Here is a 26,896-nt window from a genome sequence, read left to right on the forward strand (position 1 = left end):
TAGACAGAGTCAATTCAGTGATAAGCAATTTCACTTTATAAATTACACCTGGTTATAGAAAATTTCAATAATAATATACTAATCATAATTTAAAATTTTCTACTTTATAACTCAAAACAAATCACAAAATATAATACATACTTGATAGAATTTACCACATTTGGCACACTGTTTCTCACCCCGGGGAGGTTTATCTTTTACATGTTTATTCCATTTTTGTATGCTCGCTTCATCTATGTAAGCCACAACGTTGTGATTATTACCTTCTTTTTTTCGGGGATAGCCTGGAAAAAATATATTACCATATACTTTATAGTTTTTAACAATGAATAAAGTAAATTAAAGCTACATCTCTAAATCATGTCATAAAAAAAGAAAAGGTTGTATAAATAACATACAAGTTGCAAATCATATGGAATTTACATTTCTCTTTATTAGTCAAACAACTGATCTAATTGCTACAGTCTGATCAGCTGTCAAACCGTCACCAGTATACCGCATACAGTAATATGAACTCACATGGCCACCATGCATTCCTTTTATAGCAGTTTTGTATTACAAATACAGCAATCTCTCAAACATGGCAACCAACGCACTACTGGACGTCTAAATTCCATTCTCTTGTAGTACGTATTACGACAAGTTAGGAGGCAACAATTCAAACTGAACATAAGCCTGACTTTGGTTTTCAACAGAAGCTTGGAGTTCACCCAGACTATTAGAGCAAACTTCAACTCTACCTGAGTTAAAAAAACCGTCCTTAAACTGTAGTGTTCTATCAATTCTTCTTTACATTCTCCACAGTAATGAGCTAGGGTATTCCAAGCCCGATCGATTCATTTCTCATTTCATTTGGTAAGAGAAACTAACAATTGGGGATGATGACACAAGCTTTGCAACCTGCCAAGCACCAAACCAGGGTAGAGAGGGGATACCTACTGTCAGCATAGAAATTATGTATCCTCAAGCTTGATGTTTTTTACCTAACCAATAAACCTATAAAAAATCCAATCATGTCACTGCTTCCCTCATCAAATTTACATAAACATATATATATATATATATATATATATATATATATATATATATATATATATATATATAGTTGTTAGTTTTAATTCCAGTTAGAATGTAAAAAGGTACAGATTTTTAATTGTTTGTACCATACATCAACTTAAAATTTTATTCCTTTAAAACCGGTAATCAGATTGCATTACAATTTTAATACAAGATTTAACAGGATTGTTTTCTTTGGATTTTATAAATTCAAGAATTTAATCTCTTCAAATAAAAGTTACTGTACATACTTTAATGACACTTTTCATTGTTTCTGTGAGGTCATTAACTTATTTTCTTGGCATTGTTACATTCATTAGTAATTTACTGTTACATGTCTTTGTTGTTATAAAAGTTGATGAACTCAATGACCGTTAAATGGTTTATATATGTACTGGTTGCATGAAATGATGCAACGACTGGTTAAAGGCAGGAATCCAGCTAGATTTAAAGCAAGTCTGTAACGGCAGCACCGCCATTGCCTCTTCCAGTACCCTGAACTCTATAATTCCTGTTGTGTTGTCTGAAGACCTCACAGTGGTTGCACACACATGAGATCGTACAGAGTAGAAGCTAAAAATACTGAATTTCTGGCATTCAACCTTTAAAAATCACAACTCGGTGGTTGTCCTGTCTTACACTATGGGTTTGTACAAAAAACTTGAGAGCCTACTGCTTCAAACACTGTCACAATTCTGTTTGTAGAGCCTTGACATATACTTCAAAATCCCAAGTGGCAATTATATTAGGATTTTTGTTTGATATACAACAAAGCCAACATTGCAGAAGAAAATGTTTATGCAATAATTCATTAAAAGCTTTAACATTTTTAAAATTTACTGAGCATTTATATTTTTATTATGTAAACGTACACAATGGTGATGATAAATGATGTCACTAGATAATTATTTAACTATGACTTTTCAATAATAAAAATAACTGTAATGTGTAGTTAATATCCTCTACTTTATTGTGGTCTTTACAAAAGTTGTGTACTTTTACTAGCACATGATTTACATTTTCACGGCTTTGCACGTGATTGTGTATGAATAACAGGTAAGTCATAGGCATATCCTTTTTCAAAGGATTAGACTTAAGTTCAATCCTCAAGTTTAAAGAGCAATGTTTGGGGCCCTATAGTCGGAGAGTGAAACAGTATTTATAAACACCTATTAAGTACACAAATGTCTCTGCAAAATTCCATAATATTTGAATGAATAGCTCCAAAAATTTCAGTAGTACTTGAAATAATTTAGCCCCGAGTGGAGGAATACTAAGTATGTAGAAAAGTTAATGAAAGCACTTACAATATAGTATAATTTTGAATTTGAAGTGGACATGTTTAAGGTACATATTTCATTCACAACTAATTGTTGAGTTTCAAAAGTTTAACTAAATTGCCTCTAGATCTTATTTCAAGTTTAGCATGTGAAGAAGCTTTTCCAGTTGGTATAAATTATATTTCATACACCACAGTAAAATGTGCCTTGTTGCAACGATAAGTAATAAATATATACATACTCGGTCTAGGAATCTTACATTAAAAATTTCTTCATTCAGTCCTTGTAATGTTCTTCCAGTCAGGTGTATTCCCAGTGCCCTAGTAGCATTTGTATTGTTGGAGAGACATTTCTAGTCAACAAGAGACTATTATAATCTATTAACGGTCTAAAGTATTTCCGGTCTAAGATATTTTCTGGTCCTGTAGTAGTGTTTGCCTTGTTGCACTGATTATGAAAATATACATTTACATAGGTCTGAAAAGTCTATGTGGATAAAAAAATCTCAACATCCTGCCACTGTAATCCATTTCCGGTCTAAAGAATTTGTGGTGTTGGTAGTTTTTTGAAAGCGTAAGATACATGTGTGTCAAATTTTACCTTTCTAAAACAGCAGGACATTTAAAAACAAAATATAGTTTTTAGAGGGTGCAACCCATTTTAGCTCCTATGAGATTGATCTTAAAGACAATGCTTTTATTGTTCTCTCAATAACATGAGGCACATAATTGTCTCAAATTGCATTGTTGTAGGATATCAGGAAGTTGGAAACCAAAAATATAGTTCTTCTAGGGGTTGTAACCTTTTATCAACCCCTATGGGTGGTTGATATTCATAAAAATGTTTTTGTTTTTCTAATGAATTCATGATTCAATATGAATTCGTCACTGATTTAAAATACAATGTTTTGTCAAAGCATCTGCAAGCTACAGCATCACCTTTTTTTATTGACCACATGCAACCTCAGGCCTCTTCACTTCAACCACTGTCATCATCCGGATCAACCATAACTACATATCCAGGAGCACAGGGAGACAAGGAGATGGCCATACATCAGGATCATCTTGATTTCAAATCCAAACACTTGGAAGCAGTATCCAGTGAAAGTGAGGTGAATCATGGGTGAGGTGAAAGAGGGGGGGTGGAATATGGTGTCAGTGATCTTTGTTCATCTTTTTCAGATTTAAACTAAAATTTTATGACAATGAAAACTATTCTGCAAGTAGATATAATAGTTTGAATGTTATTGACATGGTTCATATTAATGCATTATTAAGTTCAAATAACAATAATCATTTTAAAATATCAGGGATGGAAAACTACCAAAATTAAAAATATATTGAAACCAATCTTTAACTAAATTCCAAAAATAAACAAAATTTTGACAACATTCAACTTCAACCATTTAAAATATTACATCAAAATGTTCAATACTTATCATTGTGTATTAACATATTAAAAATCAATTTAGAAGAAATCCAGCCAGATGTAGTAGCAATATCTGAAGATAAAATGACTGGAACAGAAATCCTGTATCTAAATATTCCAAACTATAAAAGATGTTCATTTTTTACAAGGTCCATCTCATTTGGTGGTAGTGTATTGATCTTAGAAATAACATTACCATTAAAAAATTATTAATTCCCTAAGTTCAAGGTTTTATAGCTGAAAAAGAATTAGAATGTTGCTTATCGGAGATTACTGTAAATACATTTGCATTTATTTTAGCATGTATTTATAGATCCCACAGCAAGGTCTACTTGAATCTTTTCTAAATAGACTTGATTTGTTATGTAATACATTAAATGATAAATTCAAGAATATTATCATTGCAGAGGATTTTAACATTAATGTGTTGAAGAAAGACAAAACATATAGGAATTTTGTTAGTATTTTAAATTCTTATAACTTAGTTTATAAAGTAAATTTTCCTACTAGAGTTACCTCTGAGTCAGAAACCAGCATAGATAACTTTCTCACTAATATTACAAGTAAGAAATTAAAAACATCTGACATTATAACATGTATATCTGACCATGATGGTCAACGGTTTGAAATTCTTGGTGTAAAAAATACTCTTCATTATGTAAATAAAAGGTGTTGTGGAAAGATTTCAAAAACTAACAAGGATTTATTTTTAAGGCTCTTGGCTAGTGAACATTGGTTAGAAGTTTACCAGGCTAGCGTAGAAACTAAGTATGATGTTTTTTACTCAATATTTGTTCATGTCTTCAAAATTAGCTTTCCTAAATTATTATCCATTGAAAAAGAGAAAAACCTAAATAGTTGGATTGCGAAACCAAATTACAGTCTATGGAGTGGGCACACACATTCCCCAGACAAACCAAGGAAACGCAAGCAAACATTGTCGGCATTGAAGATTTTATATATATATATATATATATATATATATATATATATATATATATATATATATAAATATTATATATTTATTCACACATATATATATAAATCTAAATCATTGTATATATTGATTATATTGATATTGATTATATATATATTGTCTAAATCATTTTAAGGTGCAATGGCTGATGATATTATTTCAAATATCACCTTTATTAACTGAAGCTCTTGCTATCCCCTATTACGTTTACTTCACTTCAGATCCTACAACCTCAAACAGTTGTATTTTAACATATATGTAACATAAAAATTAACATTTTTTACTGACCTTCCTCGACGAGTTGGTCCTCAGTCAGTAGATATTTATGTAAAGCTGAATACAAAGACACTTTTTGATCCTTATCATTCAGTATTTTACCTGTAAAAGTATTCAATGTTAATTTTAATATAATCATAAAAGATTATAAGTTTAATCCTAAGTGTATTTATAAAGTAGTTTCAGACAAGAAATTTAATATTTAAGAATGTTTAAGTATATAAAAGTATTCAATTTTACTTTACTCTTATGGTAATTACAAGTAAAAGTATTGACCTCTATTTATAAATCAATTGTTATAAGAATATTCTTGTGCATTGGTACTAAGACCACTTTTTTAAAGATTTTTATGTTCAAATAAAATCCAAGAACAACTGACCCCTTTGCATTATGATTTTAGAAAAGTATCTAAAGAGTTTGATAAATTGAGACTTTACAGTAAAGTATGTACTGTAAAGGCATTTTAAAAACAATAATTTCATTGCGTAACAAAAATTATTTGTTGCATTAGGAAAGAAAGTGTAGCCACTATCCTCTTGCACTTGAAAACAAGAAAATTTGACCCCAAATTAAAAACCCCCAGCGATGTTTCCGCTGTCAGAGGTTCGGGTACTCCAGTGGAAAACTGCCGTTTTTTCTCCAGATCACTTTGATCTCTTGCTACTATGCTTTGCCCTAATTTTGGGGTGGTTTCGGTTTCCATAAGGATTTTAACCAGCGCATTGTGTGTAAGGGTGCAGGCCGAAATACACCGGGAACGGGCACGCCCTCGATAAAACTGGGTCCCGTGGGAGCCCAGGTTAATCTACCCCAGATCCCCAGGGCCCGGTGTTGACTTGTTTAACCAGGCTGGGTATACTCGCACGGCCTGGGCTCGCACGTTGCAGCAGGAGCTCCGACACTCCTGCTCAGTACACACTTCCTGACTAAGAACATCGAAGTGGCTGGCTTCTGAACCAGTACATGACTTACGCCTCGGCAGAGACAAGCTCACATCAACTCTCACCGAAACCAGATAGGGCATCTAATGCCGGCATAAGCACTCCCAGCGAGCCATGTACTGGAACGGATGAAAAAAGTGGGTACTAATAAGACCCTGGGGGGGGGGGGGATTGGGTAGGAATAAGGGAAATGGTTAGGTGGGGGCGGGCAGTTTAACGTCATACCCAGGACGGTAACATGTTGTAGTTTGCTATTTCATTGATGATAAATAGAAAGACATTTAGAGTCATAATATTTTAACAGTATTCAAAACTGCAGGTGACTATGTGTTAGGACTAAAACATTGAAGAGTAATAGAATTGATAACCAAATTTAAATTGAGTTTCGTAACAACAATATTATTACATTCCATAGATTTCTTGGTAGCACAACACTTCATCAAATACAACAGAACCACTGTAAAGGAATGGTGGTAGGTTCTAAACATTTAATATATCTGCTAAAAATACTAATTAACTTAAGAATTTAACACAAAAAGAACAATCTGAAAACTGTATTTACCAAAGCATGAATTGCTTTTTTCATCCATCTTTTGTCTCAGCTCAGGAGGAAACAGTACTGATTTTTTAGGATGGATCGATTCTGCAATACAAAAGTATGGTACATTAGTAAAGACCATAATTGTAACTTGCTCTAGTAAATTTTACTGACAAAATATCAGCTCACTAATACAAGGTTAACGCAAAATTTATGTAGTCTTATAATTCTTGTATAGCTGAAGAACGACTGACATTTTAAAGAATTCTATCTAAAAAAACTTATAAAAAATATATATTTTATAAATTTGCGATAAAATTCAATCTCATAGAAAATATAAACTTGACTCCCATTATTATCTGGGGATGGATAAACCCTGTTGGAGGTAAAAAAAAAAAACTCCTGAGAATTGTCCATTGACTATAGAGACTGTTCATTTTGAGTGATTGATTTAGCTAGCGCTGTTTTATTCTTGTTTAATTTTTGTGATGGCTAGTATTAGTGAACAACATGCATCCATGAAATTTTCTACTTAGTAAAAATGCTGCTGAAACTGTTTTAATATTGAAAACAGCTTACAAAGTTGATGCTATGGAAAAATATAATGTACAAGTGGATTGCTTGATTTAAAATGGCACCATGTTGATGTCAATCACAACCCGAGGAATTGGCGGCAACCCCTTTAATTCCCAAATCTTCTGTTAATAATTCCTCAACCAAGCTCCTAGAACCCACTAATCTCTAACAGTTAATCAACTGTCTATCAATGGTCTGTAAGCACAAGCACTTGAATTTTTTCTGAATTTTCGTCAAAAAAATCACTCCAGACAAACAGAACAAGCCAGGCCAGTAACACAGGTGGCATTGAACTGACAATGAGTTTTTTCAATATTTTTCTGACCTACTACCAAAAAAAATATCTAAAATCAATTTTGCATTTCTTGATTTCAATATTCAAAAAGTATACATTTTACAACAAAAATGTAAATAATTTTGATGCATATAATTATATCTAAAAAATGAGGCATCTTTCATGACAACAAGATCCAATAATGAATGTGTGCAATTATATGGAGAATTGAGAGAATGGATTTAGTTTGTAAAATAAATACCGGCAATAATTGGTGTTAATATTGACTGTTACGATACAATGTTTTATATATATATATATATATATATATATATATATATATATATATATATATTGTCAACGCAATAAATATATTATTTTGTATAAAAAAAAAAGATGTAATATTGCATGAGGTTTAACATTGTTCTTATAGGGAAAAGGTCATTTTACTACAGCCGGCTACTAAGCAAATCAATATGAGTGACTTATCTATCGAGAGCAAAATATTTACGATGATGTTGCACTAATAACTGATTACTGAGATGACAGTAAAGAAGAAAAGTGGGTTCTTCTATACCAACTACACAACCTGGTTTAGCCATTTGTCTTAACAGCATTGTGATGCCTTTACAGGAATGAAAACAGTTTATTTTGTGAATGTGCTCTAAAAGTGTAAACTTAAAAGAATGTATTTATATATAACAAAAACATTAATTTATTGACTATAACTACTGTGATATATCATAAATTTTTCTTTTCAGATCTTTTGTATTGGCTATTGTTATATTTCTCCTATAAATCAATTCTCAGAACAAAAGGTTTTTATAATATAAATTGCTGTAGAATTCAATTTTTCATGGAATAAACTTTATATTGTTAGCTAAAACACTACGTATTTTATAAAAGTCATAATGCATGTTTTTTAGCCAATCATTATTGTTTTTACAAATTTTGTTATACACCAATACACTAAATATATACATGTTTAGTATGAAAATATTTACAATAAAACCTAAGAATAATTACCAAACTGAAAATTCTTTTTTTTTTTAGTCTCAAACATTAGAAATCCACTGAACTTATTTATTATAACAGCAAAAACTTAAAAAAAATAAGTTTCACTATTGTTACTCAAAATTTTCAGCAAGTATTATTTCCAAAAATGTATATACAACCTAACAATATTGAAAATAAATTAGTGTATTATATGCAAGATAAAGTAATGTCAGAAATTATCTCACATGTTATTAAATTTACTGTAAAACTGATAAATATACGCTCACCATTGGTATGTGTGCTATTACCCTAATCTGAATTTAAATGTGCACAAAATAAATTACCTCAAATTTATATTATGTAAAAAAAATGTTAAATGAAAAATTATATATGTTTGAATTTTTCCATTCTAACAACTAAAACCTAAAACTATGACCCTGTCATTCTATGATTTTGTCTCATATTTGTAATACATTTTAATCCCTGTAATAAATATAATACTCAACACAACAACTACTGAGGCAATAGTTTTAACTTCCATGATTATTATGATTAAAGCTTGCTAAACAGCACAAATAAGGCTGCCACTACAGACTTTTCTCACTCACACCTCTAGGGTTGAGTATTATTTTATTTAAAACAGTAAATCGTTTTATTGTAACAATATGATACTTACTATAATACTGTAATGTGAAAGCAGGGATTTCTTCTCTCGTACGGCCAATTAAAATTTTCATTTCAGAAGGATAGTCCTGATGTTTAGATTGTAGCCAAACGGATTGTTCCTCCTTTAAGCACTATAACAGGAATTCATTCAAATATTAGAGGGCAGTTTTGGCAAGAAGTAGGACAATAATGAATGACATATTTAGATCTCCTTTAAAGTCTATACAGGGTGAGACAGACCACTTGTGCAGTAGGCATAGCTCTTTCTTTTATTTTGTTTTCCATACTTCAACCTCACAGAATCAAATGAAATTATTTGTAACTTTGTAAAATGCTGCAAAAGGCCCCAATTTGGGGGCCACAGGTACTTTTTGAGTAATTTTCAAATACAAATATGAGTTGTGTGGTACATAAATTTAAAGGTCTATTTGTTGAGCAATTTGGTACAAATAAAAGTTAATGATCTTTAACCCTATTTAAAGGGTGTACCAAAACTTTAAAAAATTAAGTACTGTGTTAGCTGAACTAAGCATGGAACAGCACAAAATGTTTTTAAAAGCTTTTTATTAAACTATTCTTTAAGTGAATGAATGAATGAACGTTTATTGTCGTATTACATCTTACAAGATCCAGCTATGCTGGTAAGACAGATGACATAGTCCGAAATTTCCATTCTTCGGCCTCCCATCGTTAGTAGTAATAGATTTAACAAGAACAAGATTTCAGCTAAAAGATTTGCTAACAAATAAATAAGCTCTAATATAATAACAGTATTAAAATTTTCAGCAATGAGTAAATTATCTATACACTAATTAACAGTATTAAAACCTATGTCAAACATTTATTTTGTAAAATATTCCTGAGTCAGATAACATTAAAATTGTAGTACACCATAATGTAATAACAATCATTCATTAAACCAATTAACAAATAAAACAATAAAATTAGTAAAACAATTAACAAATAAAACAATAAAATTGGTAACAATATAAGATATTTAAATAACAAAATGGAGATTAAGTATTGAGTTTCTTATTATATTAAATTAAGTTTCTTAGGAGAAAACACTTAATCTTCATAACTAGATTATTATGTTTTTGTCATTTAGAAATTCGGAAATCTTGTAGTAGGCCTTTTCGACAAACATACTTTTTATTCTATCTAAGAATTCAACCTGTGGCATTTGTTTGAAATTGTTAGGCAATTTGTTGTAAAGTTTAATACCCATATAATAACAACTTTTTCAAATATGGCTGTGGTGTGTACAGGATATATTAACAAATTGGTATTTCTAGTATTGTGTTGATGAATAGTTTTTTCTTTAGAAAACCAGTTCAAATTTTGATGAACTTGACTCAGTACTTCATACATGTACACACAAGGGACGGTAAGAATCTTCAGTTTCTTAAATCTTTCTTTACAAGAACTTCTTCTGGATGAGAATGTCATTATTCTTATAATCTTTTTTTGGACTTTTAACACTTTTTCTGCTAGTTCTGATGATGAAATGTTGGATGAAGTGAATCTAAACTGCTATACATTCAATCAGCTATGAAGTTTTGTAAGCTGTAGATAACAGTTCCAGAATAGAAATATGTTTATTTTTAGTGTCATTATTTTTCAGATATAATCTAGTGAAATCAATAAAAAACTAGATTATGGCTAGTTTAGAAGACATGATATGAAGCTAAATGAACAGTTAAGAAAATGTTTAATTTAGTATAAAAATAACTTGTACAATTGTATGAAACAACAAGTATGTTTTTGCTGCCATTTTTAAACAATAAGACAAAACAAGTTCAAATACAAAAAATTTCTATTTTTAAAGGATTTTTTTATTTGATATACAACATATTTTATGTTGCTATTTAAGAATTTTGATATTATGGTTTTTGTATTCTTCAAGTTTGAGTATTTTTAATTTATAAAATGCAATGAAAAGTGCTCTTTCACAGTTCCACTGAAAGAATATCTCAATAATAAGCTTTGAAAAAATGTGGTGCTTCTCCATATTTGGTTAGGCTATTAATAGTACAAAATATTATTTTAAAACATTTTGGTAAACCCTGTAAATACAGTTAAAGATTATTAACCCTTCACGCGCTGTTGACAAATATAACTGCCAATATTTACTTTGCTAAAAACGCTGTTGACAAATATATTCGCTTTTAAACATTGAGGTTATTATTGGGAGTAAGTAGTTCCCAGTTTTGCCGGTGGAGTGCAGCAACTGCTGGAGCATATATCCCTCAATAGAAAAGCACAGTAATAGTTGTCCCCGCCTCCCGGTTTTTCTCCAAGCTGCAAAATGGCGGCGCACTACCCATGCCACTGCCTGTTTTGCCAGACACTAGCGCTACTGACGAATTAACTCGCGTGTTTAGTTCGTTCGCCGACTGCGTGTGGAACTGTTGTGTTTACGTTGTCAAATTGGTTTTTGACATATTGGGAAGATGTGTTGTGTGTACACGCAACGGTTTACGCAAAGAGACCATTTACTTGTGCGAGACATGCACCGCCCTGCGAACCTGCACCCGGATACGTGTTTCAAGACGTACTACACGTTGACGTTATCTTGAACACCGTGATGGCTAATTTTAGATCTTTAATGTTTTATTTTAATTGTATAATATACATACTATACATATAATACACTATAATATAATATTATACACGATAGTAAAATTTCGTTCAACATTTCGTTAAATTTGGTGTATTTATATTGTTTTATGATTTAAATAAACGTATTAAAAAAATTATACTTTTTTCGTTCCCAAAAGACTTTTTATATGGTAACAAACTCAAATACAACATTAGCGTTGACTTTATTGAAAAAAAATTTTTGAGGTATATTTAGCGTTTGGGTATGATGCGTCCCAAATTGCCGTAGCGCGGGAAGGGTTAACTTTTGTTTGTTCAAAAATATTCAGTATAAATAGTTCTTTAAAGTGATGTATCACAAACTGAATGTTTGCATTTGAAAATTTGCCAAAAAGCTCCAGTACAGTATACAGTAACTACAGTTTACTGTATAGAGAAAATTTTGTTTAGACATAAACCAAATAAGAAAATGCATGACTAAAAAACCATTGCTAGAAATGCCTGCCACCATAGGTACAGTGCTGTTAAGTGAAAACCAATTTTTAAATTGTCTTTTAAAATGTGCTATTCTAGAGAATAAATTGGCTACCAATGAGGTGATGATAGAAGAGATAAAAAAGGAAACATAACAACATGAATAAAATAGAAAATCTGCTAGTTAAATTGGATGAAATTCAGCCCAGCAAAGTTATACAAGAAAAGTTAAAAAAAACCAAGCCTATTTGAAGAACATGACCAAAAACAAGAGTTATAGATTCAAGACTATTCGAAATATGAAGTAACACATTTAAAGCACACTATTTCAGGTCTTGACATCAAACTGAATAAACTATTGTTGATCCAGCAGAAGCTAGAGCCATTTAAAAAACTGTTACTCAAACTATAACAGATGATTTACCAGTACCAGCCTCCTCAGCTCTTGTGTTAGAAATAGTACAAATTAGGGCCCAGCAAAATTTAATAATAGACTCTATAAATTTATTTTTGTAAACACAATTTAAAAATATAGTTTTTAACAACTCTTAAACTTAATTAAACTGATTTTGTTAATTTGCCGCGGCAGATGCATTGTCGTTGGAATGCGCAATCCATCAGACCGTCAAGGGCAATGTTGTGACGATCATGTGCGGTCCACTCACGCCCTTAGCTGCATGAAGGAGCCATAATAAAATATTGTTTTGAATATAGCAGATAATTTCCCATCAACTTTTTTTTTCTTATGAGCTCTGGGCCTCGAATTGCAGGCTTAACAATGAAAAATTTAACTTTCGAAATTGCAGTTCAGTACTAAAGTGCCAAAATTAATAACATTTTTCATTCTTACAGATATAAAACTTGGTTATAAATAATTTGCTTTATACCTCCAAACGCAGAAATAAAAAAGCTTAAGTTTAATGTAACTTCCATAATTTTAGCTTTATTAGTTAGTTTGTGGTTAACATTCAAGCTCGGGTATCTATACTTTTTGATCCGAGAGAAGGTAAGCGTCTTCCAACCAGACAGTTTGTCGACCGGCAGCACCGCATGTGTCTAATATTTTATATACATGAAATTAAATGTGATGACAAAATGTATGATCTTATAGTATCAATGAAAAACAATATTTTTAATGATATAAACAGATTAAAAAAAATTCAATATACTTTTTTTGTGGTTAGTTCTTTCGCGCTTTCATTGCAATTTTGTGAGCTTTTCAATCCACAAACATAACATAACATGCTATTAACACAGCAGAGCATTTTCTCGACTCGTTTCACAAAATGCGAGAAATGCGATTGCAGCTTAAACCCAGCGAGTGAATAAATAAGATCTGGTCATAAAATTTTCAACTTGTACACTACAATAACTTAGATACATACATACTTGGAATGCATACATACTTGGAATCTCAGGATTCAGCATAAAAAAGACAACTGAATTTTCATGATGATGGTTTCTTAATAAATAATTTTGTAATACAAATTAGTAAAATGAGTTACTACACTAACCGACAAATTTTGATTGGCAACATTTACAATAGAATTGACAAATGCAAATATTTATACTAAATAAATTAGTTTTCAGGAATTGAAATATTAATAATTTTTCTTTTCAGATCTTTTGAATTGGCTATTCAGTTATATGTTAACAAAGCTTAAACAATGTAGTAAACAAAGATCACATTGTTTTCATAATCTAAACTAATGCAAACTGATTAAATAGTTTTCTTAATTCACCATGACCATTTTAATGTATGTTCACACAAACCCTGATGAATAAACATTGTAATATCCTTATTAAATGAAAATTAAAAAACCATGCCAAACATTCATATGTCATTTAATTAGTGAGTCACTTAAACTATAAGAGACACATCAGATCAGGAGCGTAAAATAAGCCATTTGTTTGTTTGGCCAACAAGGTCTAGGGGAACTGCAATTTTGCAAGGTAAAAAAAATGTAAATATGATTGTCTAAATATGAAGGATGAAGGTTTAGTATAATATACACCTACCAAGTGTTACTAGGAAAAGGTAGGAGTACACAATAACATGTGTCGCCTTCGCTGAGGTACAATGCAAAAGTTCAAGATCATTTCATTATTAACAGATAGAACGAGAGACAATCATACGGAAAAGAACTTTGTACATCCCCTGGCAAACAAAGGAGAAATTCTGTCAGCCTACTGAATGATAGGCTTAAACGACGCTCAGCCATGGTTAGACATGCATCATCATAGAAGTCATTCTTGTCTAAGTAGAAATGATGTTTCATGAAAAATGTCAAGTCTACAGATGAAATATTTCTCAAGATATTTGACTACATGCCACATTCACACTTTTGTTCACTAAATTGGGTTTCATATCCGTGTTGTTAAAATCTCTTATAAGTGTACTTTGTTTATTTGAACATTTATTTATTCTGCTATTTTCTCACTGCCATCGTGGTTACCTATAAGACCGATGTAAAAATATTTGCTAGCACTCAGAAATCCCATGGAGTGACATGCACCATCATTGAACTCTGTATTCCTCATGGAGAAAGGAAACTTCAGGAATAATTTCATGTCTATCAGTGAGTTCATTTTCAAGACATCATGTGTACAAACACACATATAGGGAGAAAGACAGAAATTAAATATTTCCACCCTCTCAAGAGATAGGCTTTGATAATGCTCAGCCAATAAAGAGAGGAAAAATTAAACATGTTTTATCAAATATAAAAAAATAGAATAGTAAACTGAAACTGGAATATGATTAAACTATAGTATTTAGTTCTGGTAACACAAACCTTGTCTCTGGCAGAGCTATAGTGTTCACCAGGTTTTACCAATTGCCTAGCAGCTTGGTACAACAGATCCATGTACTGTTGTCTGGTGACGATGTCTGCTCCAGCATTTTGTGGATGACTAGTTTTCACAACTTGGGGAGGTTCATCCTGAAATTATTCATCAAATTACTTGCAAAGAGACAACGTTAGTAATCCCTAATCAATAATTGTATATGCATTGCTTGAAATTGGTTTGGATTGAAAGACGTCAAACATTCTGTTGATTTGTGCATGGTCTCAATAAAAATATCCCTTTCAGCTCAGTTTGGAGAAAGGTAAATTTCACATGAAGCCATCATCTTGAAATGTCAAACTGAAGATGCATTATTAGTTTAGATATTTCATTTGCACAACGCTGATGGGAGGACAACTCTCAATATTGGCATGTTAATGCAATTGTAACACTTTCAAAGATTTAGAAAGTCCATAATCTTGAAACCTTAAAAGACAAAAACTGTTATAGCCATATATATTTGTACAAATAACAAAATGTTGTACAAATAACACTAGCTTATAGACCCAGTAAAAATGATTTCAGTCTCAAGTTTCTAGGAGTACACATCCAATCTAATCTTAAATGGCAAGTTCACATAGATTATGCTGCTTCTAAGATTGCCTGGGGCATTTTCTTAATTAGATCTATAAAGGGTGTTATTTCCTCAGACCTTTGGCTGCATATATACTATGCTTATCTCCACAGTTTTCTAACCTATGGGATTGTTTTGTGGGGTTACTCACAAGCTGCAAGCAAGCTATTCATTCTACAAAAAAGGGCTGTAAGGTTGCTATGTAATGTAGGAAACCATGAACACTGTAAACCTCTTTTTCTAAAACTTAATATTTTAACACTGCCTTCTATTTATGTATTATATGTGCTCTTGTATATACAAGATAATTTTAACTACCTTTCTAACCATAGTAATATTTATAGTTACTATACACGTAATAGAAATAATCTAGTAACAACAAAATGTAATTTTTCAAGCACCCAATCCAGTTTCAAGTATCAAGGAATTAAGCTCTACAATGCATTGCTTTCAGATATAAAAGAATTAAGTAGAACTTATTTTAAGAAGTATGTAAAAAAATTGTTACTCAAATCTTTATTGACAACTAGACAACTAGTTATTTGACGTTGTTATATGTATGTACATTAGATCTTGACAATATATGATTTGATTTGATCGTAGAAATGTGGACTTGAATTAATTAAAATTAATCCAAAATTACATTTGTAAAAATATTCACTTATAATGGTTTAATTGAATACTTATTTAACTTGAAATGGCCACCATCGAAAGTTATCTAAAGGTATAAAACTACAAATGATTCCAACAACCTTGTTACAGTTGAGAGGTATCAGTTATTTATTGCTGATAACGTTTGTAAAACACCATTCAGTTAATATGAAAGAAAATAACAGATTTTTTTTTTTTCTTCTTACATATTCAAAACTATGTGCCGGATTTGCCAAAATGTGCCCCTGGGAACGAAAGAGCTCATGCCCTGGCCAACCGGGGCTCAGTGTCAATTATGATGGGCCCTCAACCGTTCTGCGGTGTTCCAAGGTGTGAACCTTTAGGGCTGTTTTGAAATGGGTTCGCACGGAGCATGAGAGAAGGTGGAGGTTGCATCCGGGCTTGAGAATGAGCAGAATGGTACTACAGTCACCTTCCTCCAGAGTGGCGTCGGACCTTCTCTCACTAAATAAATCAATGTCTTCTCGGGTTATTGGTCTTATCACGGGACATGGTCACCTGAGGAAGCATCTTCACGGAGTCGTGTGTTTACGGGGTGCACAAAAAGCCCTTGAGGCTTAAGTGCATGGCAGTAGGCCGCCCCAAGGAGGAAAAATATATACCAAATTTGGTTTCTTTAGCTTAACTGGTTTTAGAGATAATAGATTTTATATAAAAAAATACAAAATGGCAGCTAGCGGCTAAACAAGACATTTCTCGACCTATGTTTATAGGAAATTACTTGTTTGAATTGTGAATTGATGAATACTATCACACACAGAAGTTTGTGACACCCTTTTATGAACACAAGTGTTGTGACACATATATATACTCGCCTTCGGTTCGCTGGCCCCTAAGTGGGTTGTTAGCAAATTTGGGGATAAGAGCGATTTGGTGATTGGTTAAATTCGACATGAGGTTTCCAAATTTCATGTTCACAGCTGTATCTGTTCTCAAGAATCATGTGGGTCATAATGGTTCACTAACGCTCAGCCTAACGATGTGTGATATATAAAAATATCTAATGGATTTTGTAAAACAATTAAGTGATGGGTTCGCAAAATTAGGAGACAAGAAGAATTTGGTGATAACTAAAGTTCGAGATTAGGTTTGCTAAGAAGTGAAAAGTAGACCGTAGTTGGTTTAATTTTCCAGATTTAACCAAACTTTTGACTTTGAGGGCGTTTTGTAGCTTATTCATTGGAGGTACGACAGGAAGTGACTGGACCTACTATCCTGTCGGAAATTTAATTCTTTCTGTCAATTCTGCTATTAGAGATGAGCTACGACTTCTGAGCTACGAGAGAGCTTGGGAGAAAAGATTGCACTGGTCAAATATTGTGAATTGTTTAGTGTAAATAAAAATAAAAACCGACCGGCTTTCAAATATTTTCGGGCTATTTCACCTTCTAAGCTACAATTGTACTAAATTTTAAATTTCTAGCATACCAGGAAGTGGATTAGACTCTGTATACTGAGTAAGTCTGCCCCACAGTGTGTTATGAGACAAGCTGTTTCATTACCTGAAGAGTACTTAAGCGAAGTCAGTAATCTTTATCAGATTATTAAATTGATCAGGAAATTCCCGGGATGGAGGGGTAATATAATTGGAGGTTAAAAGAACAAGTGGTTTTTTTCCTGGGGAAGTATATCGACCAGATGGGTTATATCGATATAGTAAAACATATCTCACCAGTTCAAATAGTAATACAAGCTCAATCTGGAACTGGATCGAATTATACAAATTTTAGTAGCATATAAATCTAAAACTCCTAAAATTGCCAATTTACCACATTGATTTTGCCTTTGATACAGTTTTTTTAGGTTACTGAAGGATATACGATAAAAAGGTGCTTGACCTTTGTTGTATATCCCATCATTGTCCTTGGGGATATGACACAGGTGGGTGTTGTGTCTGTGAAAATAAATAGAATTCACTCTGTCTTTATCTACTATTGATGCTCCGCTAACACTCAGCCAATTCCTGTGGGGGAATATAGTCCGTCATTGAACTATATCTTCATAAAAGTGGAACCAGGCTTATATTTATGCATTTAACAAATTTATCCGGGATAAAATTTTGTAAGAAGTCCTTCCAAACTGGGTGTTAAGTAATTAAGAAGGAGGCTTTTCAGATTAATATGCTCTGCCTTTATACGCGTATATTAATGCCATATCTATCCGTTTTTGATCAGGGTGTTAAGATTCGTAAAATGATTTGAATGAATAAAATAATTTAGTGAGCTGAACTGAAAATATATTCCATCCCTATCTACTAAAACTATAGCAGAAGATGTACTTATATTGTATAAAATAAAGTTGGTCCAATGGGAATAGTAAATTATTACTTTCATACCTTCGGGAATGTTGGTATTCTAAAATCTATCTATCCCTATTTACTAATGTTTTATTATAAGAGTGTTTTTGGGGTTAATTGTTACAGATACGCAAAATGAACTATGAATTCAATGAATGAATTGATTTATTCACATATCTAAAAGTGACAATCAGTTGACAAAATATATATTTACAGTGAAAAGATCCCACAAAGACTATAAGATCTGTGAGTGGGGACGAGTACCTTCATCGATCCGTTGGTATCTTAATTATCTATGAATAACTCACAGTAACTAACTGTAGAGTACTATTACACAAATAACAACTTAAATCTATTACAACTTGATTTGGCTATTTGATAAACGGTAGTCGATGTGAATGGATTAATGCATTGTTTCATTTTCTAATGGTTTAAAGTAGTCAGCTTTTTTATAATTGTCATAATTGTGGTTGGTTTAATCCATCGATTTTGATTTTAATTGACATTTTCTCGGATTAAATAATTAATTATTTATACTAATAAATTGATGATTCTTATACATTTCTTATTTACTATTTTAGAGTCTCAAACCTACGGAGAATGCAAGTGACTGTTGTAGCATCAGCAGAATAAAATATATAAAATGTTTGTGACACAAAAGCCTATAAGGTGGCCTGGGTGTTTTCAAATTTACAATTGAGGTTTGAAAGAACCAGAATAAGCATTTGTATATACATTGTATATGCATATATACACATACATACAAACACACAAGACAATATAAAATGATTAAGCGTAATGCGAAAGCAAGAATACCTCCGCTGCATCTACTCCTGCGCCTATCAAAAACTTCCCCACCCTCATACCTATGCGGCGACACTACTCCCCTCAGCCTCTAATATATGATTGGGTAAATTTCTATAGATTATATGCAAAAGATAGAACGAATTTGTTTTTTCAATATTTTAATTAGTCTAGGAGTGAAGAATCTAAAATTAATCGTAAATTTCGCGTCGGATACTCATGCCGAACATTGAAGAATAAATCATTTTTATTATTCTTTATGTGTATTAGGAGATTTTTAATAAGCAATTGTCGGATACTAAGAACTGGAAACTCCCTTTGCAGTACTTCACCCAGGCATCCGCTCCCTTATTTTAATATCGTTTTAATAATCACCCTCTGAGTGACAGCCAGCGGTTCCAAGACAGCTGCGGAGGCACCACCCCAGGCCAAGATGCCATATTGTAGCACCGACTGCAAGTAGGCGAAATTCACTTATTTGTGAGAATGCGTAGATCATTTTTCTGAGTCTTTGCTTGTATTGAACATGTGGGACCCAACATAACTTATGGTCAATAATTACTCCTAGATATTTGTATTGGTCCACTCCCTCAATGATGCCGCACCCACAGGAAACAGCCTTCAGATCACCACAGGAGTGCAGCCTAAGCACCATTCGAACGGGTTCATTGTTAGATTTGGAAAAGATTGGTAGATGTTTAGTTTTATTTACATTTACAGTTAATGTATTATTTTAAAACCAATTTTTAATTTTAGCCAGGTCGCACGATGCCATACCATAGGTCTACTCCCACGTACAGCCAGCAGAAACCAAGACAGTACCGTCCACAAAGAAGAAGATGCTGCCAGAGGTGTTTAATTTTAAGATATTGTTTATATATATCAAAAATAAGAGGGGACCAAGAGAACTGCCCTGTATAGCCCCATAATTTATATCTACGTTGTCGCTCTTACTGCCGTTTATAAACACAAACTGAAGGTGAGAATCCAGGTAGCTGACGAACCAATCTACGAATGTACCTTCAAACCCGATAGTTTTTAGCTTAGAAATTAATTTTGTCCTATCTACCGAGTCAAAAGCCTTTGCCAGATCTAGAAATGTTAGAACTACACAATTCTTACTGCCACACTTCTCAGCTATGGTCTTAGTAAAATCAAACAAAGCGTCACCAATATTTTTACTTCATGTAATGCCATATTGGCAGTCAGCGATTATGTGTTCATGTTCTAAATACTCCAAAAGTTAAATTTTAATATATTTCTCCATCATTTTACCAATATTTGATAATAAAGATATTGGTCTAAAGTTGCCCATTCCTGCTTTCACTCCATATTTAAATATTAGAATTACTTTTGCGATTTTAAAAATATCAGGAAATTTTCCAGTACGAATACTGACATTTATACGTAATATGCGTCAGGGGGTCTATTAGGTAATAAATTAATTCCTAGAGTAATGTTGTTGGTATATCACCCCAGCCCGGCGCAGATCTTCCTCTCAAAGATTTAACGACATCAAAAACCTCCTGTTGAGAAACAACTTTCATTGTAAATACCGATTCCACGGCGTAGTCTGCATCATCCACCTCAATAACCCCACGCGGTGCTATGGCACCAGCCAGCTGCTCCCCTACAGAACCAAAATACTGATTATTTTGATAAGTACGCGGTCAGCATATTTGCCGCTATCACCATACGCCTCGATCGGGATCCGCTCCTTAACTCCAGGTCTTCACACCACCTCATTTACTACATCCCAAAGTTTCCTAGCATTATCCGCTGCGTTATTGATTTTGTTTTTATAATAATTAAATTTGTCTTTTTTTATTAGCGAATGTAGAAAGTTTCTATATCAAACAAAGTAGTTTTTTAACTGAACATTATAAGGTTCTCTCTTGAGCCCTTTTATAAACTTTATCCCAATTTCGAATTGATTTTATCAGGCCAGAAGTAATCCATGGCTTTATCCTGAAATATTTTGTTGAATTTTTAAAGTTTTCTGAGTTAGATTGCATTATTTCTTGTATTTTCCATACAAATTTATTTGCACGTCAGTTTATACATTCTGAACTTACAACTTCATCCCAATTTTGTTCCCTTAAATTGTTATGTATTCAATACCAATTGTAAAATTTACAGAATAATTTATTACTTTTAGGTTTGATATGTTTTGTATATGAGATATCAGGACAAAGAGTGAGGTGGTCAGTAACGGCTGATTCCAGGACACATGAACCAATAGAAATATGATTCTTGAGTTTTATACAGCAATGATCTAAACAAGATTCATTAAGTGGACGCGTAACCACATTGATGCGGTTCACGAAACCTGCCTCATTTAATACATCATGATACCTTTCTTCCAGAGAACCTGAAGTCGGATTAAGAGTATCACAATTCATATCACCTGTCAAAATACGAAAAACATTATCCTATATACTAGAATTACAAAATTCACCAATCCCCTCAACGAATTGCAGCAAACTAGAACTAGGGCTTCGGTAAAAAGCGAGTAACTGACAAGGCCCAGTCAAAGGTTAGAGCCAAACCTGTGGCTATCCTTCCCTGTGGCAACTGAATACAGGTAGAGATTGATATTGTATTGTCAATATAAATAACAACTCCATCATTCTGATTCAGACCATTGTATGATCTGTAGCAACTGAACCCATCTACAGGTATGTTCATCAAATCGGAGTCATCATTCAACCAGGCCTCAGTGAAAACCACATAATGTATTAACGTTTTTATAATAACTTCTGATGTTCTGGTGTACCAGTCTTCATTGCATAAATTACATGCAAGTAGAACACACAGATTTGTAACAAAAATAAAAATTTATATTTACATTATTTATTTTCAAGGGTGTCCACTACTAAATATGCCCACCAATTAAACATGCTATCAAATATTATTCTACGTTAGTAAATAGGTGTTATAATCAATAATCAAATAGTTTCTCCTTTCAGTCAAGTACATTAATATAAAAGAAAAAAAAATAATCTTCTTTATAACTAAAAACTTCTAGGAACTCATGAATTATACTAATTGAACATTTTAGTACCGTTTAGACTAGCAATTAAATAAAACTTTGGCAAAATAAAAATAAAAGTTGGTACATGTACTGTCCACATGAATAAAATTTGCATTAAATATGATACCAGGTGTTAAATTACATAATTTTGTATCAAATAATTGTTGCCATATCCATCATTAAACTATACATATGGACATTTTATAGATCACCCGCTTTTATGATATATAGTAAAACTAAATTTGAGTCACCCCTCATCATTCAGCTGCTATCGGGCTCAAATCATTATATTTTACTTAAAAAACAATGGAATTTCAAATATGCGAATGTTTTGTGGCCAAACCTTAAGAGTTAAGAAATAATTCCTCAGAGCATGGTTTGTAGATCACATCACTTCCTAATTCAAAAAACATTTAGACTTTGACTTGGGCCAACAATTCAGTTGTTATCATGATGGAAAACTAAATTCTTATGTAATAATTACAAAATTTGTTCAATTAAACGCGTTTTCCAGCTTAACCAATAGGGATAGGGCAAAACGTTACTGGGCCTTTTCTGTAGGTTGTATATATATTGTATATACTTCGACCAACCGATAGTGTGTGAGTATAACATGAGTGATGTGAAATGTAGAGGATGTTTTAAATGAAAACTTACTTAATCATACTGAAGGTAAAAAAGTTGCAACAAAACTATTTTATAACAGGTATATTTTTTCAATTTACAACTTAATTTATCGTAATGCCATTGAATGTACAATATTTTTTGTTAATCCTTCAGGAGTATACACAAACAAAATTAGATGATTTTCCGATAGAGCTGAAGTATAATAAGTGACCTCCATCACAATCGAATTATTGATATTTATGATTAGCCTATATAACTACTATCCGAATTAGATTATAGTTATGTAAAGGCTGAAGTATAATAAGCGGCCAACATCACAATCGAATTATTGATATTTCTGAATAGTCTATCTAAACTACCAAATTTCATTATAGTTAATTAAAATTACAGTATAGTATCGGAACTGGCAAACAGAATTTTAATTTATCTAAAATACTAAATAAGTTATTTTCTATAGGGCTGAAGTATAATAAGTGGCCACCATCACAATCGAATTATAGACATTTCTGAATAGCCTATCTAAACTACTAAAATGACGAACTGAATTAGATTATAGTTATTTAAAGGCTGAATTATAATAAACGGCCAACATCGCAATCAAATTATTGATATTTCTAATTAGCCTATCTAAACTACCGAATTTCATTATCTTTATATTTATATTGTTGTGTGCGTGTGTATGGAGCTGAACTCCTCCTAAATGGGTGGACCATCTTGGAATGTTTTACATTGTATCCAGCAGAATGCGCTACGATCACAGTTTCAAATGTTTTCTATTTTAATTCCAGTTTTGCTGCTATCAAATATGTGTGTTGTTTTGTAACATCGTGTAATTATTGTGTGAGTGCTAATTGTAATATTACATTAATAGAGATTGAAGATGTTTGAAGTACATAAAAAAAACTATAGTCATTCATTGAAGTTATTGAACTAATTTGAAAAATTTATTGAACGAAGTGAGTATATTGGTCGCATAACCTAAGTAGCATACAAATCAAAAGGTTGTGTTTCTATGTGTGAATAACTATTGTTAACAGTTTGTTCACATAAGTTCAAATTAAGTTGCATATAAATCACATGATTGAATAACTATTCGTCCTCTTCCACGAAGACGTGGCATTTTTCTGTAAAATTAAATTCTGTATAATAGTACACAATGAATATGAGTAACTTATTGAATATGTAATTTTAATTAAGTAACTTCTAGATAAAAATGTATAACAACATAAACTATAGTATCTAAAATATTAATCTATAAAAATTTAAAGTATTCCCTATAGGTCTAAAGTACAATAAGTGGCCACCATCACAATCGAATTATTGAAATTTTCTGATTAATCTATCTAAACTACCGAATTACATTATAATTATTTTTAAAATTACAGTATAGTATCAGAACTGGCAACAGAATTTAATTTATCTAACATACTAAATAAGTATTCCCTATAGGTCTGAAGTACAATAAATGGCCACCATCACAATCGAATTATTGATATATCTGAATAGCCTATCTAAAGTACTAAAATGGACGATCCAAATTATAGTTATTTAAAGGCTGAAGTATAATAAGCAGCCACCATCTCAATCGAATTATTGATATTTCTGATTTAGCCTATTTAATTTAAAACCAATTCCTACATTATTAACAATAGTTATTGACACATGTGATTCTCTATTAATTTAATATTACAATTACACTCACACAATAATTACACGATGATACCAAAACAACACACAAATTTGATAACAGCACAAACTGTCGGGAAAACCTGGAATTAAAATAGAAAAACATTTGAAACTGCGAATCGTAGCGCATTCTGCTGGATCCAATTTAAAACATACCATGATAAAAAAACAATTTATTTATAAACCAAAAATTAAACTGATCAATCACTGCACACTTAATAATTAGGAATTTCAGTTAAAAGTGTATTTTACTAAAACTTCCAATTTTATATCTGGATAACCTCTATTGATATTCCTGATTAGCCTATCTAACTACCGAATTTCATTATAGTTATTTAAAATTACAGTATAGTATCAGAACTGGCCAACAGAATTTAATTTAAAACCAATTCCTACACTATTAACAATAGTTGTTCACACATGTGATTTGTATGCTACTTAATTTGAACTTATCTCACCAATATTGACTGCAGATTAAAAATGTAAATTACAACAAATTATTTGAAATCCATTAGTTTAAAACTTGATTATCTAAAATGTTAACAATAGTTATTCACACATAGAAACACAACCTTTTGATTTGTATGCTACTTAGGTTATTTGAGGTATGCGACCAATAATCTCTATTAATGTACTATTACAATTTTTAGCACTCACACAATAATTAAACGATGTTTTATTTTTTATTGTCTTCTTTTTGCCTGTTGGCTGGCCTTTATAAACTTATAACGCGGCCCACGTAGTACACTTTTTATAAACTTCATTCTATTATATTTTAATATTATATGCCGTATTTACTTTTGAAACATGAACCTTACAAAACAACACACAAACATTGATAGCAGCACAAACTGTCGGGAAAACCTGGAATTAAAATAGAAAAACATTTGAAACTGCGATCGTTAGCGCATTCTTCCAAGATCAACACTTAATAATTTACTAAGAATTTCACTTAAAAGCTAAAACTTCCAATTTTATATCTGGATAATCTCTATCCTCCAAAGTGAGTACAGAATATATTGAAATAAGAAGTGGTGTATTTTTATATGTTTATGCTAACTCTATGCTTTCTAGACTATAGTTGATTAAACGTATGGCTGTGTTTGTAATATTATAATGTTTACATAGAACAATTGGTGAAAATTTAACTTTGCAATCTGCATTAGACTACTGATCAAGCACTTTATAATAACGTAATCTAAATGTAAACAAATGTTTCTGCCTCTTTGGTGAACTTCAGCTGAAAATATTCACAGCTGTTTTTTTTAAGTATCAGTTCACTTTGTATTACGTGTCGTAGCGCAGTCCTGTCGGATCCAATATAAAAACACTCCAACATCAACAATTTATAATTAAAAATTTAATTAAATTTGACCGAATAAATAACTATAATGAAATTCAGTAGTTTGGATAGGCTATTCAGAAATATCAATAATTCGATTGTGATGGTGGCTGCTTATTATACTTCAGCCTTTAAATAACTATAATCCAATTCGGATAGTAGTTTGGATAGGCTATTCAAAATATCAATAATTCGACTGTAATGGAGGCCACAATTATATTCAGCCTGTCGGGAAACCCTATCGGAAAACCATCTAATTTGTTTATGTACACTCCTGAAGGATTAACAAAAAATATTGTTCATTGTTCAATAGCATTAAAATAAATTAAGTTGTAAATTAAAAAAATATACTTGTTATAAAATTAGTAATTTAAAATTACAGTATAATGTCGGAACTGGCCAACAGAATTTAATTTAAAACCAATTCTCCTACACTATTAACAATAAGTAGTTCACATTCACACATGTGATTTGTATGCTACTTAATTTGAAATTATGTGACCAATTCTGACTGCAGATTAAAAAAATGTACATTACAACAAATATTTTAAATCCAATTAGTTTAAAACTTGATTATCTAAACTGTTAACAATATTCACACATAGAAACACAACCTTTTGATTTGTATGCTACTTAGTTTTTTTGAGGTATGCGACCAATATACTCACTTCAAATAAATGTGCAAAATGAGTTCAATAACTTTAATAAATAACTATAGTTTTTTATGCACTTTAAACATCTTCAATCTCTATTATGTTTATAACAATTAGCACTCACACAATAATTTACAGAATGTTACAAAACAACACACCAAATTTGATAGCAGCACAAAATGTCGGGAAAACCTGGAATTAAAATAGAAAAACATTATGGCTGTGTGTAATGTGTTTGTATATTATAATGTTTACGTAGAACAATTGGTGAAAACTTCA

At 31.7% G+C, this 26,896-nt stretch overlaps 1 protein-coding gene across 1 annotated transcript in view; it reads right to left on the reverse strand.

Moving 5' to 3' along the window:
* Window positions 1-26,896, reverse strand: part of LOC124369103 (RNA exonuclease 1 homolog) — a 146,543-nt gene that overhangs the window by 38,909 nt on the left and 80,738 nt on the right. The window contains exons 7-11 of the mRNA XM_046826845.1: window positions 14,878-15,024; window positions 9,018-9,138; window positions 6,520-6,600; window positions 5,029-5,118; window positions 142-284 (exon numbers count right to left, since the gene is read on the reverse strand). Of these exons, the coding sequence (XP_046682801.1) occupies window positions 142-284; window positions 5,029-5,118; window positions 6,520-6,600; window positions 9,018-9,138; window positions 14,878-15,024 (582 nt within the window). The remainder of the gene's footprint in view (window positions 1-141; window positions 285-5,028; window positions 5,119-6,519; window positions 6,601-9,017; window positions 9,139-14,877; window positions 15,025-26,896) is intronic.

The sequence above is a fragment of the Homalodisca vitripennis genome, chromosome X (assembly GCF_021130785.1).
Source record: "Homalodisca vitripennis isolate AUS2020 chromosome X, UT_GWSS_2.1, whole genome shotgun sequence".
Classification (NCBI taxonomy): Eukaryota; Metazoa; Arthropoda; class Insecta; order Hemiptera; family Cicadellidae; genus Homalodisca; species Homalodisca vitripennis.